This window comes from Herpailurus yagouaroundi, unplaced genomic scaffold (assembly GCF_014898765.1).
Source record: "Herpailurus yagouaroundi ecotype Mexico unplaced genomic scaffold, PumYag 160, whole genome shotgun sequence".
Taxonomy (NCBI): Eukaryota; Metazoa; Chordata; class Mammalia; order Carnivora; family Felidae; genus Herpailurus; species Herpailurus yagouaroundi.
Window position 1 is genome coordinate 52,250,247 of NW_024412401.1, and position 15,669 is coordinate 52,265,915.

Genomic DNA, 15,669 nt, shown 5'->3' on the forward strand with positions numbered 1-15,669 from the left:
CCCCCCCCCCCCCCCCCCGTGTTCTAGAGACAAAGCCAGCAGGGTGCGCACCTGCGATGTGGGTGTGCCTGGGCACTCACCTTCCAGGCAGGCCTCCCGTGAAAGTTGGAAGGAGGAGCAGTTTGCTTGGGGCTCAGAGAGGCAACTGACGTGGGCCAAGGTCACATGGCAAAGCCGAGCTGGGAGCTCTGCGAAGATATCCTGTCCGTGGGACTTCTGGTCCCCAGCCTCAGCCCTTTGCAAATACGGCTTGGACTGCGCCCCATGCCTGGCCCAGCCAGACAGAAAAGCAAGGAGGAGTCAGGTTCCCCGGGAGCCGGAAAGGAAGAGGGCTCTATTGGCCCGCCCCGGCTGGCACTATGGAGACTGACCGTGCCAATATACGGATAGGCTTTGAAAGTATCCGGGTTTTTCCAAGACGTGGCAAAACTAATCCTTAGAAGGCCTGTTTGCAATTCAATAAATACCGAGTTCTTAGCTTGTGCCTAAGATGGACGAAAGGCCAGTAAAAGCCTCTGTCGGTGTCTTGCTTTAGGTGGCTCTTGGAAAATTACTATGTTCCCGATGCTAAAGTCTCTAGGATAGTTGAAAACCTGCCACTTGAATATTGTGCTCCTCTCTGCCATTCCGGAGGCCGACTTTGTTGTTGTGGTTGTTGATTTATTTATTTTGAGAGGGGGGAGGGGCAGAGAGAGAGTCCCAAGCAGGCTCCACGCTCATCGAGGAGCCCGATGTGGGATGGGACTTGATTGATTCCATGACCATGAGATCACGACCTGAGCCGAAATTAAGAGCTGGGACCCTTAGCCGACCGAGCCACACGGGTGCCCCTGGAGGCAGGCGTTTCTCAGTGTTCCCGACATGTCTGTCTTCGTAAACAGACGGCTGAACCTGTCGGGTCTTTCTCCGTGGCCCCGGGGGCCACCGGGAGCCACGCGTGTGTGGTGCCTTACTGCCCCAGCTTCTGTGCTAAGCTCTCGTAGGTTTTCTGTGGCTCCCCGTTCTCATGCTCTTGGCTTTTCTCAGCCATCCGTCCGCCGCCAGCCTTTCTGCCCTTTCTGGCTGGTGGCTGGGGGCCGCTCCGAGCCCATTTGAACCGCGTTTGCCGGAAGCTCAGTGAGGGCCTGAACAACTCCCCAGGACTCCAGGGCTTGGGGCCGGTGCGTGAACTTGGGATGGTGGGGTCTTCCTGCTGGGGAGGCCGTTTCCCCTGCCCCCCTGAAAGGTCACAGTTGGAGCAGGACAGCAGACCTTGCCCTGAGGGCCACACAAGTGGAATGGGACAGGCTCCTTCGTGGCACACTGTGATCATATCAGCACCCGGCCTCTAGGTGGCGCTTTGACATGGATGTGCCCACCCCCCAAGACCAGGATATCAGAGGTTTGCAGATAAGAGACTCACCACCCGCCCCACACACACCCCAGAGAGGCCCTTTTTTTCTACCGGGGAACACCTCGGAGCCAGGGTGAGAGCCCAGGCTTTTCCTCCTAAGCCACTCCTCAGATTTGTTCCCTTTCACGCCCTGGTAAGCACGGGATTGCTTTGCCAGAGGCCCTGAGAAGCAGCCTGGGGCAGAGAAGGGAGGTCCAGCGCCGGTCCCACTCGCCTTGGGCAGGTCCCCTCCCTCCCCGGCTTCAGCCTGCCCCTCTGTAAAAGCGGTGTTGGACCCCGTTGGCATTTAAAGGACTTCTTGGTGGAGCCCAGCGTTTTCAGAGGGGCCTCCGCTCCCCGCAGCGGGGCCTGGGCCGCGTGTTCTAAAGGCCGGGCTTCTGCCAAAGCCTATCTGAATAATAGGTTTGCGGCTCAAAGTTAGGACAACAGGGCACCGGCGATCCGAAAGGGCCTGTCCTCGCCCCGGCATTTCTGCGACTCCCAGACGGAAAGATCCAAGGCGGGCAGGTTCTCGGAGGAGGGCGTTTCTGGCCAGGGACAGCGCACTCAGCCGTGTCCTCGGCCCCTTGGGTTCCAGGGTTGAAAACAACCTCCTTTCTGATTTGGGCTCGGGGCAGGGGAGGCTTTTTGAAACCTTTTTTTGGAAACCATGGTACGATACACTTAACAGGTGTATTTGAACCATTTTCAAACGTACAGTCCAGTCCAAATACATTCACACTGCTGTGCAGCCGGCCCACCGGCTACCTCTAGCCTCGTTTTCGCCTTCCCGAACCGGAGCGTCCTCACCCTGTAAACCAGCGCCCCCCGCAGCCCCTCCTCCTTCCCAGCCCCTGGCGCCCTCCCTTCTGCGTTCTGTGCCTATGAACTTGACGACTCTGGGGGGCCTAACGTAAAGTGGATCCGTGCAGGATCTGTCTTCCCGCGACCGGCTGGCGCTCCTCGTGCCCTGTTCCCCGGGCGCATCCCCGCCAGATCCCGCGTCAGAACCCCCTCCCTCTTTCAGGCCGGATAATAATTCTGTTGAGTGTGTTTGCCACATTTTGTTGAGCCGTTCGGCCGTCGGTGGGCATTCGCGCTGCTCCCGCCTTCTGGCCGTGGTGAACACGGCCATGCAGGTCCTTTCTGGTTTTTAGAGCAGCCAGTGTGGCGAGACCGCGGTACGTTTTCGGGATAACCAAAATTACCAGGGAAGCGTCACACATAACCGGAACGTTATACGGTGGGAGGAGGGGAGCCTTTTGGAGTGGCATCTGCGGAAGGGGGATGGTTACGGCCCCGCGTTCAGGACAGCAGACTCTGTGGTCAGCTCAAGGCGCTGCCCTGAACTTCACCCGAGAGGCCGTACTGCTCGCCGCAAGAGGGGGTCTGACCGTGCACGCATGCGGGCGGTCCTGCCTCTGGGCACCGCGGTGTCCTCCCCTCTAGGGAGGAATCTGTGAATCACACCTTCCTCCCGGGACCGTGCTCAGCTCGGGGCCAGGCGCCTCAGTGTCACTTCGGAGACCGTCTGGTCCAAGCAGGCTGTTTAGGAAACGGAGGGGCTGGGCCTGACGTAATAGGGACGGGGGGGGGGGGGGTGCCCTGAGCAAGACCAGCCTCCCCACGACCTTCTGGGTTTGGGCCCCCACCGCCAGCTGAGCCACAGGGCAGCCGACAGCACTGGTCAGGGACGTGGCCCCACGTTGGGCACGTCCTTTCTCCTCCCAGGCTCAGTTTCCCCATCTGTGCATGGGGCCAGCACGGGATACCGCCGAGCCCTCTGCGGCTACCCCAGAGGTGAGGGCTTCTCTGCAGAGACGTGACTTTTAAGGGAGCCTCTGGCTGAAGGTGGCATGTGTGTGCACAGCTGTCCCCTCCCCTGGCTCCCCCAGTGGAAGGGAGGAAGGGATATTTGGGGCCCTGGGCTCCACTGTGGTTGGTTTAATTATAGGTTTTCAGCCGCGGGCCGGTGGGCACGCGTTGGGAGGGAGGGGGGAACAGCTCCGAAACCCTGTCATTTTCCAACGTCTGAGGGCCTCTTCAAAGGGGGGATCCAGACATTTTCTCCGCAAGCCGCAGAGTGGACTGTCGTGGCCCCAGCATGAGCATAATGACAGGAGCGTTTTGCGGCAAGCTGGGAGTGAATGGGTCCGACCGGCTTGTCTCCTGTCAGACGAGTCATTATTTTTTTTTTTTCCATTTTTTTGTCATTTGCTGACAGTTTGGGTTTCATGCGTTTCTCTCTTTTTTTCTCCTTTTCCCCCTGCCTGGAAAAATGGCTAGGTATCTACGAGACCCCAGCAGGGACGGTCCTTTACCACGCTCATTTAGACATCGAGGCCTTCACCATGGATCGGGAAGTGCGCAAAATCAAACAGGGCCTGGGCCTGAAATTCGCCGAGCTGGTATATACGGGTGCGTAGACCCTGCTGCCCTCCCCTCCCTAAGCGAACAGCACCCTCCTCCGGTCCCGCTCCACCCACCGCCATCCTCGCGAGAGCCCGAAGGATGCAGGCTGAAGGGGGTCAGGCGAGGGCAGGGGACAAGGAGCGAGGGGGGCGGGGGCACCAGAACCTGCCCTCCTCGCAGGGTGTTGAGGGGAACGTGTCGGTCCCCCCAGGATGTCCGGCCGCTCCGCCACCTGCGATTTGCAAGACCAGGGGGGTCCTGGGAAGCGGGGGCCAGGGAAGCGTCACACATCATCCCTGGGGTGGCCGACTCTTACGCGGCACGCGTGCCAGGCACTGCGTGGGGACACCAGCCATCCCAGGGAGTCCCTCCCAACGTTCCTAGGAGGGCTCCGGCCAGCTCTTGTTACAGACGAGGAAACTGAGGCTCAGAGGAAAAGGACCTTGTACACAATGACACAACCGGAGGTGGCCTAGTTGGGTCTGGCCCCAGGTCAGGCTGTCTCCAGGCAGAACCTGGAACCACCTCAAGCGAGGGAAAGGCTGCCTTGACCAAGAACTCGGCCCCAGGTCCGGGCATCGCACGAGCCAGATGTCACTAACCCACGCTCGGAATGACATTAGCACGCAGTACGGGTGGGCCCCCGATTTACAGCTGAGGCTCGGGTTTCCGTGCCTTATCTGTCGTCCCAGAGTTGGAATCCACATTGTAAAACACTGGTCCCCAGGTCCGGCCCATCTTCCATACCTGTTCAGCCCCTGAGGGGAACCTAGTTTTTGTTTTTGTTTTTTTTTTTTTATTATACTTCTTAAATAGTTGGGGGAAAAGTTAATGACACTCTTCCACGTCACAGGAAAATGACAGGTAATTCGGATTTCAGTGCCCATAAATAGTTTTGGGGGCACGGCCGTGCTCATTGGCTCCCATGTTGTCTCTGGCCGCCTCTGAGAGATAATGGCAGCGCTGAGTAGTTGTGAGAGAGACCGCACGACCCGCAGAGCCTGGAATAGTTACTGTCTTGAGGGCCCTTTCCGGAAGATGTTCGCCGACCCCGCTCTATGACATTCACCGGCTCCTTAACGTGAGAAACCACATCACATCAAACAGCCCCTCTGAGCTGTGGCAGGGGATCGGCTGCTGCTGACACCTATGGGGTCCTGGACGTCAGGGGGACCCTGGAGAGTGAACATTAATAATCCCTACCTGGGATAAGACTCCGTGGCTCCTACTCACCCCCTCCTCCTCCGCCCGGAGCTTTTATTTCCTTTGAAAGCTCCTAACCACTGTAACTCATCTTGGGGCTTCAAGGGGACTCGGTGGTTATTGGCTGGGTGATCTCTCCCTCCCATTGTATCCGGCAGCTTTGAAGCCGGGTCCCCCTCCTTCCCAGGTAGAGACAGGTGTTTAAATACCATTGTCTCCTGCGGGCTCTCTTGCTCAGCAGGGTTTCAGCTGGAAGGTGGCTTCTGGTTACAAAGGAGGAGAGTCGTGAAGCATGGCAGGCCAGTGGGGGAGAGCACCTGGCCTGGGCGGCGGGCTGCTAGCTCCGAGGCGCCGGCTGCTGCGGGGAGGCCGAGCGGGGGCAAGCCACCAGTCGCCAGCCACCTCCCTTCTCATCACAGAAGGGCTGCTACCTCTTGCCGAGGGGCCCCGAGCTGGGCCCTCACGGGTATCACCTCATCTTGGCTGCACAGAGGTGAAGACACTTGAACGGTTTCACGGCTGACGAGTGGTGGCTTTGAGCCCGGGACAGGCCAGCTTCGGAGGGCAAGTGCTCAGCCGCTCCAGTAGATCCCAGGAGGCAGGAGGGGTGTGGGGGGCAGGGAAAGTGGGCTGGGGCCCTTAGGAAAGGGAGATCAAGGGTGGGGTGGACGGAGCATGCACGGGGGTAGGGGGGAGGCGGGAGAGGGGCAGAGAGAGACGGAGACACAGAATCCAAAGCAGGCTCCAGGCTCTGAGCTGTCAGCACAGAGCTGGAGGCGGGGCTCGAACTCACAGACCACGAGATCATGACCCGAGTGAAGTCGTAGGCTTGACCGACTGGGCCACCCGGATGCCCCAGGTGCCCCGGGTTTCAGCAAGTTACTGAACCTCCCCGTGCCTCAGTCTCCTCATCTGAAGAGTGGGGATAATACATAAATAGGACTAAATGCATGCACATTTGTAAAGCATCTAGAACAGGGCCTGGCATGTGGGGAGGCGGGGGGGGGGGGGGTTGCTACTGCAAAGTGTATTGAAAACTACAAATGCCTGGCATGTTTCCCAGGATAGACACAGAGGCAGGGACCAGGGCCATGCCTCTGGCTGGTTTGATGACCTTGAGTAGGTCTGTCTACCCCAAGCCTCAATTTCCCCTCCTGTAAAACTCAGGGCACCAGGCCAGGACTCTTCACGGTTCCTAATTCTAACAGCTCAGTCATATAGCCACAGACAGGGAGACTGAGGCACGAGGGAGCCCTTCTGCCTCAGCCCCACCCCTAGATGCCCTGGTGACTGACCACTGTTCATTTCCGTCTCCTCACCCCATCCCCAAATCTCCCTATGGGCTTGTACAGATCCCCTCCCTCCAGGCGCAGACCCTGGTCCCGACCCACAGGGTCATCCTGGCAGGATCCCGGCTTCAGGACCCATCTCCTTTAGGGCACATAAGCTCACCTCCTCTCCCCTCGCCTCAGTTACTTCAGGAGAAAAATGGGTATAACGCACCCCTCGTACAGAGGGCCGTTATCCCGATTGGCACAGTGCCTGGCCCAGCCCAGAGCTGAGATGCCCGTGCAACGCACCAAGTTCACTGCCCCTCTCCCCAGTCTGGGTCCGCTGGGAAAAGAAATCTGAGTGCAAGACTGCCACGTAGTAGAGGTGGGGAGGTCCCGAGATAAAGCCCGGGCCGGGTCTTCCCGCGTGGGTTTCAGCCCCCTATCTCTGGCTGTCTTCCAGCCTGAGAGCGTAAAGGTCTAATCATCCTGACTTAGAAAGATGGCCAAGCCCCTGGGGCATGGCAGGGAAGGGGTGCGGGGGACATCAGTGTCCCCTCCCACGGGGGTCTGGGCCAGAGTTGGGAGCACTCTTCAGGATCTGACTGTGGCTTGGGACAGCCTCTTCCTCTCTGGGTTTCTGTCTCCCTGTATGCAGTGAGGGCTGGCGGAGGCCAAGTTCAAATCTGGGATTTAAAATGCTTAGTGTTCGCCCGCATCTTGTCATTGAAACCACACAACTCCCCCAGAGAATGGTTAGTACTCTCTCACTGTTCAAACGAGGAAACCGAGGGACAGAGAAGTTGCATTGCTTGTCAGCGTGTCAGCGTGGAGGTGAACCCAAGTGACAGGTGGCTGGAGAGCGAGGACCCAGTCTCTTCTCTCCCTGCCTGGCCCCTCCCCCACTCCTGCAAGCCACCGGACCCCATCCTGGAGAAGGCCTGCTCCGCTTTCCCACGGAGAGCCTCAGCAGGTGCCCCCCCCCCCCCCCACCCCGAAGGCCCGGGCTCCAACAATAGCTGCAGACCCGGAGCTGACCTGGCCCTTTATCAGGGCAGGAGATCGAGCACCATCTGGCCCCACAGCTGCCCAGGTGGGGTCACCTTCCCGGCTCCGTTTCAAAGAAACCCTACCGCCTGAGCTGTCCCTCCCCCAATCCTGCCTGCGCGGCCACCCGCCCTCCACAGGGACCAGAGAGGAGATAGCTGTCTGCAGGTCTGAGCCTGTTGGGGCTGAGATACAAGCCCTGGGGCAGCCTGGGGACTGAGCACATGGCCTTCGCTGGCCTTAGGGCTCCGGGGGTCAGAGCTTGGGGGCGGGGGAGGCGGCACATTTCTCAGGCACCTTGTGTGCTGATGGATGTTCCATCCCGGGACACGAAAATTCCAAGATTATCATGAACTTGGGAACTAAGGGCAGACCCAGGCCCCTCAGGGTCTGCTTGGGTGTGACCTTGGAGAAGCCTCGACTTCCCCGAGCCTTACTTGCTCACCCAGAGAAGAGAGAGGCTAAGAGTTTTTATCCTAGGGCTGTTTATGCCCATTCGAAGAGCCAGTCCTGGATACCTGTGCTTCATTCATAAAAATATTTGCATATGCAAATATTAGCAGTATGTTGACAGGTTACTGACATCCAGGGAGGGGGGGGGCAGGGGATGCGTACTGGCTCTTGGCCAGGACGCCAGTGTGTGGATGCCCAGGACTTCCACACCCAAGAAGCCCACTAGTCCTGGGAGGGTGATCTTGTGTCACCCCAACTCCAGACATGGGGAAACAGAGGCAGAGAGGTGAAGGCCACGCACATGTGGCCTTTCTGCACCCGAGCCACCATCCAGCTGCCCGTGCTGGGTGCTTCCATTGCTCAGGCTGGGGTCACACACATGCCTGAGTCTCAGGAGGGTCCGCTGTCCTCATGAGACTGAGCTCCCAGTGGGCAAGCATCCCTTCACCGCCGTGTCCCCAGTGCCTGGCCCGTTGTGCTCCCTGAATGTCTGGCATGAGGCAGAGGGTTATAGCTCCCCTCCTCCTGATCGTGGCAAGGGTACCTCCTTACCCACAAGAGACCTGCAGGGCCACAGGCCCGGCCTGCGGGCTTATGCACAAGTGTGCGTCATGCCGAGACTCGGCAGTGAACAGGGCCGACCCACCCCCGAGGTCCACCATGATGGGCTGAGGCGTGCGGTACCCCAGCGCCGTGGGCCACCCTAGCACCCTCACTTTGTCCCCGCTGCAGGTTTCTGGCATAGCCCTGAGTGTGAATTCGTCCGCCACTGCATCGCCAAGTCCCAGGAGCGCGTGGAAGGGAGAGTGCAGGTGTCTGTCTTCAAGGGCCAAGTGTACATCCTCAGCCGGGAGTCCCCACTGTCCCTCTACAACGAGGAGCTGGTGAGGTAGGCGCCCTACACTTGTCCCAGCTGGGGAACAGACCCCCACAGCCAGTGTCTCTTCTGACGGGCTTTCTCAACAAAGATGAGCACGAGCAGGGCATGGAGGAGACGGTCACGAAGAGAACAGACATGCTGCCTCTGCCCTCGGGGCCCTTACAGGCTAGATGGGGAGAAAGGCACCAATCCAATGATCGATTGAATGAGGAAAGGGGGTGTTAGGCTGTGGCGAGGTGCAGGGTACTCTGGGTAGAGTGTGGAGAAGCTTCCCTGAGGAAGTCACCTTTGAGCTGGCCTCCAAAAGATAGGAGCTAACCAGGTGGAGAGGCAGCAGGCAAGTTTCCAGGGAGGTTCTGGGCCTGGGAAGAGCCTAGAACATTCTAGGAACTACCAGAAGCCTGGTAGGGACCAGAGCATGGGGGCCAGGGACCAGAGCATGGGGTTCCCGGAGCCAGATCTTAAAGGGAAGGACCCATCAGATCTTTTGTTTCCCAAGGGTCCCTTTCTGGCTGCCCTGGAGAATGGATTCGGGCGAGGAGGGAATGAGCAAGGGTAGAGCACATAAAGCACCCCATGGGACATGCCGGTGGCTGGGACCCGGCTGATGGTCCTGGAGACCGAGGGAAGCAGAAGGATGTGACAAATGGTTAAGAGGGAGAATTGAGGGACACCTGGGTGGCTCAGCCGGTTGAGCATCCGACTCTTGATTTCAGCTCAGGTTCTGATCTCCAGGTTCATGAGATCGAGCCCCGTGTCGGGCTCTGTGTTGATGGTGCAGAGCCTGCTTGGGATTCTCTCTCTCTCTCTCTCTCTCTCTCTCTCTGTCTCTCTCTCTGTCTCTTCCCCTCCCGCACGCACTCTTTATCTCTCAGAATAAATAAATAAACCTTAAAAAATTTAAAGAGGTAGAATCGAAAGGGCTTGGGCGTGGAAGAAGATGAGGAGGAGGTATGAATCACCCAGCACGAACAGCTGGGCGCGCTTTGGTGGCAAGTCCTGGGTTGAGGGAATTCTTGACGAAAGGGCGTGCATTTGGATTCAGACACCCTGAGGGTGAGTCATCTTTGAGACTGACCAGGAGAGTGCCTGGTCAACCCTTGGACACACGGGTCTAGAGGGGAGGAGAAATTGGGTTGAAGACAGTGGAGAATGGTGGACAGCTGGATGTTTTCTGAAGCCAGGAGGAAACTGGCTGAGGGCTAGGATCAGACTGAGAGGGCAAGGGAGCCAAGGAGGGATCTTGAGGCCAAGCCCGAGGGTGCTGGCAAGGCCCCGGGGGACAGGCTGCGGAGCCCAGGTGGGCCGGGTCAAAGGCAGCCTTTGCCTTTGAGCTGCACCTCCACTTGTGTAGGAGAGCATGGCCTTCGCCGATGATCAAGGCATCCCTTTTGGAGGTCATCTGGCGAAACCAGAGGTGGGGACAGACAGCCCCCCCACTCCCCCGACTCAAGTCCCAGGCCTAGGTCAGCCCCCGGGGCGGGGGGAGGCCCGTTGGGAATTAGTGTGTGAGTTTTGTTTGGCAGCCAATATTATTTTTCTCCTTCCCTTCTCCTAGCCGTGTTGAGCGTCTCCCCCCTTCCATTTTTCTAAACACTCTATAAGCCATAAATATAACCGAATCAGTTTAGATCAGTCGGGGTAAATGTCAAATTATCTTCTCTCTTTCTCTCTCTGGCTCTTTCTTCCCTCCCCCTCCGAATCAACAGCCTCTAATAATCTGCCCAACCCTTCATTAAGCCTTACAGCCTCACTCAGGGAGATTAAATGAAGAAAGTGAAAAGGGGAAGGGAAAAAAAGAGAGAAAAGCAGGCGCATTTATTCTCACTGTGTCTCCGACCATTTCCCCTTTCTTTTTGATTTCTACATCGCTGACTTGAAAGCCCTTGAATGACAGCGTCACAGGGACCAGCGAGGAAGCCGTGAGAGGTAGCAGGGCTGGAAATGCCGAGGCACAGTAGGTAGAAAGTAACGTAATTATAGAGCAGGTCAGAGCCACTCGAATGAACAAAAATAAAAGCACAGAGGTTTTCTGTAGACCGTCAGGGGAGGTAAAAAAAAAAAAAAAAAAAAAAATTGTAAACTCTTTTTTCCCCCCCCCCCCCCCCCCCCCCCCACCCACCCCAAACCACGATTTTAAAAAGAGGTTTTTCAGCTCCTGAGAAACACCTCTCGGAAACTCTTCGGCAGCCTTGCGGGACAAGTGGGTCCCTGGACGTGGGCCTCCCTTTGCAGGGGCTGCTGGGGCCGGTGGACGGGCCGACGGGGAGAGGGGAGTGGGAAAGTCTGTTTTGACACGTGCAACGAGATGGTGTCGCAAAGGCAGGTGTGCATGGAAGGGAGCTGGAAGCTCGGAGCCCTGGCTTCTCCCTGGGCCGAGCACAGGGGTCCTTCTGAAGGGGGTCGGTGGCAACGTGTTCCACAATTGGTGGGGGGAGGGGTAAGCTTCATTTATCAGCCAGGGCAAAGTCCGTAAAAGGGATCCGTGGAGGCTGATGCCTTAGTTCGGTCTGGCTTTTTCTCCTCCCAGTCAGGGGCGGGGGGCAAGAGGCAGCCCCCCCAAGTCTGTCATCTTCCCCCTTACAGGGGAACTTGCTGGTCGGCTCCTGGTGGCTTCAGCCACCTGAGACCTGGAGGGGCCAGCGGAGGTGAGGAGGAAGGGAGGGGTGGGAGTTCGTGGGCAGCTTCACAGCCCCATGCAGGTCAGGGCAAGGGCATGGTGTGGGTCGGGCAACAGAGCCCACGTCCTGAACAAGTTTCAGGACAGCGGAGCCCAGAGACCCCATTGGTCCTTGGAAAAAGCCCACATCCACAAAGAGCCAGCCAGAGGCGCAGCCTTAGGGCGAAAACACCCGCAGATTCTCCTCTGCCCTCCTCCTCCCCGATCTCACCCCTGGGGAGCAGGGCTCCTGAGGGGACAGGCCGCCCCCCCTTGTCATTGAGAACCTTGAGACTGCTTTGTCCCGAGGCTGGAGTTCTGGAGACGTGAAGACAAGGGGCTGATTCAGAGCAGGATGCGTGAGAAACAGAGGAGGGTCCTCTGCCCACGGGGGGGGCCTCGGAGGGTGGCCGTGTGGAGACAGATCTGAGACCGCAGCGCCCCTGAACTTGTCCTCAAAGAGCTTATCGCAGTCACAGTTAAGGAAGGCAGGTGGGTGCTTGAGTGCTCCCGTCTCTGCGCCACCCGCGCCCCGCGGGCCCTGTTCTCGTCTCCCTCTCGGTTTCCTCGTTTCCTCGGCACCTGCGGGTCCTGGGTGCCTAGAAGATCCCCAAATAAATGAATGAGTGAATGAATGATACAAGTAGCAGTGAATGCTTGCCATGAGGTGCAGTGACACCATTTCGGGCGGAGCCAAGTAATGACATTGAGAGCCCCCGTTTGGCAAGTAAAAGCCTGAAGTTCAAAGAACAGGAATATTTGCCCTAAGCTCCGTGGCGGGGGGTAGGGGGGGGCTGGGGGGGGGGGAGGGAGGGAGACACTGGTAACAGCCGTGGTTGACCAGGCGCTTCTGGTGGCCAGCTGGCGTGGGGCGGGCACCAGGTTCGTGGATGGGTTAGGCAGGGTCTTGCCGGGACCCTACCTGCCCCTTCGTGTAGCGGGGATGAGGCTCCCCGCTCTCCAGCCCCGGACACGGTGCCTGGCCCGTAGTAGGGCTCCTGAATTGGGACGGAAATGCAACGAGAAGCCAACGTTTGGGCCAGCAGGGCAGAAATACCCCAGGTATCTGGGAGCCTGAGCTGTGCCCAGCCCCAGAGATCCTCTGACATGGCAAAGCAAGGCCCGGGGGCTGTGCTGACAGGCTTCTACTGTCTCCTTGCAGCATGAACGTGCAGGGCGATTATGAGCCCATCGATGCCACCGGCTTCATCAATATCAACTCCCTCAGGTGAGCGGCTCTGGGCCCTGATGGGTCCTCAACACCCCCCCCCCCCCCCGCCAGGTGTGGGCAGCAGGCAGTGACGGGACCTCAGCTGCCCTTTCCCAGACAAGCCCCACCTTTCTGTCCCCCTGCCCATGGCGTCTGCAGTGCCTGCTTTGGACCCAGCCTGTTCCTATTCTCAAAGAGGCAGAAGGCACAGCCAAGAGCCACAGAGGGTCCTGGATACTTAGGTTCCATGTTTCCGGGTCCTGCCCTTTGCCTCTGACACTTACTCCCACCTTCTCCAGCTGCAAGGACTCCGCTAGGAGCCCCTTGCCTGGGTGGGTTAGAAAGGGAAATGGCCAAGAGGTAGAAAGGAGCCTCAGAGAGTCACCGGGCCAGAAGGCACCCGTCGCCACAGCCGAGCTGCGGGTCTAACTGGAAACCACCCTAGCCACGTGGATCCCCATGGCCTAGCGGGATAGCGAGTACCATCTGAAGCCACTCAGACCTGGGTTCAAATCCGAGCTCTGCAGTACGGTCTCAGAGCCCTTGCCGAACCGCCGGGAACCATGTGGGGTCATTGACCATAGCCACCTCACCGGGGTGGCAGCCCAGACCCTGGCCTACAGGAAGAGCCCAGAAACTGGTACCACGTGCTCAGCCCAGGGGGGGCGGGCTGTACAAGGGCAAACAGGGTCGTTTATTCCCAGCAGTCACCATACACTAAGCCACTCCCAAGGCACTCTCCTAACTTGTCTCCTTTAATTCTTACACAAAGCTGCGACGCCAGAAACAGGCCCAGAGCGGTTAAGTAACCTGCCCACAGTCACACAGCTAGGAAGCCATATTGCTGAGTCCAAATGGTGTGTCTGTCCAGCTCTGGGTGCTTAGCCACCAACTTCCTTCTCCCGGGACTTGGCGTTGGGTAGAAGGCACGAGTCTCTCTTGTCTCCCTGACACATGCACTGGGCACAGAGCCACCGCTTTCCCCCAAATCCAGGCTCTTGTCCCGGGTGCCGAGACCGAGGGAGACGCTGAATCCAGCCTGACCTTCCCGGGCGCTCTCCGCTCCGACAATCACCTCCGCCAACCCGCCTCCTTCGCCCTCTGTATTTTATGATTATAAACCCTTTTTCAATGGCTCCAAACACATCGGGTTTTCATAATGGCCTCTTCATCTCTCCCATTGCCAGTTAAATGCTTTGTCTTCAACAATGCCAAGCAATGTTTTCCCCCAAAGATAAATTAATTACACTATCCTGATTGGAGGGCAGGAGGGGCCGGGGGCAGGAGTGGGAACGGGGGCGGGGGGAGACAACTTCACACACACACACATCTTAACAAGCAGCTGCCCCCCGCCACCCGGGTTGGGCCCGAATTAATTGAACCGAGTGCATGTTGTTATTGTTAATTTACATTTTTCTTTGTTTTGAATCTGGTTTACAGGCTGAAGGAATATCATCGCCTCCAGAGCAAGGTCACTGCCAAATAGACCGGTTGACAATGAGGAGCTGGGCCGCCTCCTTTGCCCATCTCCCAAGTACAGGCGCTAATTGTTGTGATAATTTGTAATTGTGACTTGTTCTCCCGGGCTGGCAGCCTGGTGGGGGTGCCAGCCCCCAGCTTTGTTCCCCGCTCCCCTGCAGCCTGCAGAAGTGGGCACGGAAGGGAAGGGGGGGGTGCTGCAGTGGGGAGATGTAAAATGACAATTAAAAAGAGATACATTAGTCTTTTGTTTCTTTATTTCTGCAGAGAGAGGGGGTGTGTGAGACTGTGTAGTCAGCGGTGCCCTTCTTAGACCAACCTTTGTGATTTAAGCGCTACCAAAGCCACCTTTTGCCGGGGACCCTGTTTATCTGGAAGGATCGGACCGTCTCTCCTCCCGCAAAAACCCCCCAGAGAATCCAGATTTGGCCCCCTGGGTCAGCCTGGCATTTTGTCACCGACTGTGGCCCCGTGCCATGTCACAGGGAACCAAGGAGAGTTTGGGTGACCTCCTGGGGAGCTGTCCCGCCCACTGCCCACAGAGAACAGCCGGGAATGGCGGCCATGACTGCCCACAGGAGGCTCCCCCCAACAGCACGGTGGCCTTATGTGGCCCAAATTATGGAGGAGGAGGAACCCTGAGTTAAGAAGAAAAGCCTGAACAGAGAACAGAAAAGGACAGCCACAGAATTTAGTGTCAACCCTTGGGCCTACAAGTGTCCCCGCATCCTTCCAACACAAAACAAGGCCCAAGGCGGCCATGTCGGTGCAGTGACTCCGCCCCCTCAGCCATATCTCATTGGGCCGGGCCTGGGCACCCGACCCAAGCCGGGCCAATCAGAATCTTGCTCCCAGGGACCCAGCAGGCACAAATAGGCAGAAGCGAGGCCAGGTGCGCTTGGGCTGGTTGGGATGCCTCGTTCCCGGAAAAGCGCGGAGGGAGCAGAAAGCAAGAGGCAGGGGGATGGGAGGAGTGGGCTTCAGGGTTAGAATCCCAGTTCCCATCCCGGTGCGCACCATGGTGGTGGTGGCGTTTCTTCATCCGGATTCTCTAAGACAGCCTGGGGTTCTCATAACCCAGTATCGTGTGGGGCCTAAGCTTGAGGAGGGAGTGCCTGATACTCGCAACCAAAAGCCGAGTGCGGATTACTCTGGACCCTGCCCTGGTTCTGATCTCCCCTCTCCTGCCTTGGCCAATGAGGGTTTCTTTCAAAACAAGTTTTGTCTTTGAAACTTCTTTTTCTCTGCTTATCGGAGTTATCGGTGAATTCCTCAATACCACCGTTGCCAAACACTTGGCTATACGCTTTATTCACATGGTCTCCCCGGACCTTCAAAACACCGTGTGGTTGACACTGTCCCCTCCATTTTACAGAGGAGGCAACGGATGCAGAGAAATTGATTTGCCAAAGGTCCCTCAGCTGCAAGCGACAGCCAAGGACCAAACGCTGGCCTGGCTGCCCCGCAAAGGCTCCCGTGTTATGTCGTGATAGGCTGCGTCTTACTAAAATTAATTGAAATTTTATGGAAAGAATTAACACTCATCGGCTTGCCACCCAGTTACAAACACTGCTTATACTTAGTTTATTTCCTTACAGTTGTACTTTCCTATGCTTATAAATATTTTTGCAGAGTCCTTTAAGCTAAAATATTTCAAAAAAATTTTTTTTAACGTGTTATTTT

The 15,669-nt window shown here is 57.6% G+C and overlaps 1 protein-coding gene across 2 annotated transcripts in view; it reads left to right on the forward strand.

Moving 5' to 3' along the window:
- ASS1 (argininosuccinate synthase 1) overlaps nucleotides 1–14,228 on the forward strand; it is a 52,698-nt gene extending 38,470 nt beyond the window's left edge. Inside the window, exons 13-17 of one of the 2 annotated variants that reach the window (XM_040482646.1) lie at nucleotides 3,659–3,790; nucleotides 8,491–8,647; nucleotides 12,460–12,525; nucleotides 13,280–13,364; nucleotides 13,948–14,228. In XM_040482646.1, coding sequence (XP_040338580.1) covers nucleotides 3,659–3,790; nucleotides 8,491–8,647; nucleotides 12,460–12,525; nucleotides 13,280–13,316 — 392 coding nt within the window. In that variant the 3' untranslated portion in view covers nucleotides 13,317–13,364; nucleotides 13,948–14,228. The remainder of the gene's footprint in view (nucleotides 1–3,658; nucleotides 3,791–8,490; nucleotides 8,648–12,459; nucleotides 12,526–13,279; nucleotides 13,365–13,947) is intronic. The other variant, XM_040482645.1, reaches the window with a different exon arrangement.
- The last annotated feature ends 1,441 nt before the right edge of the window (nucleotides 14,229–15,669 follow it).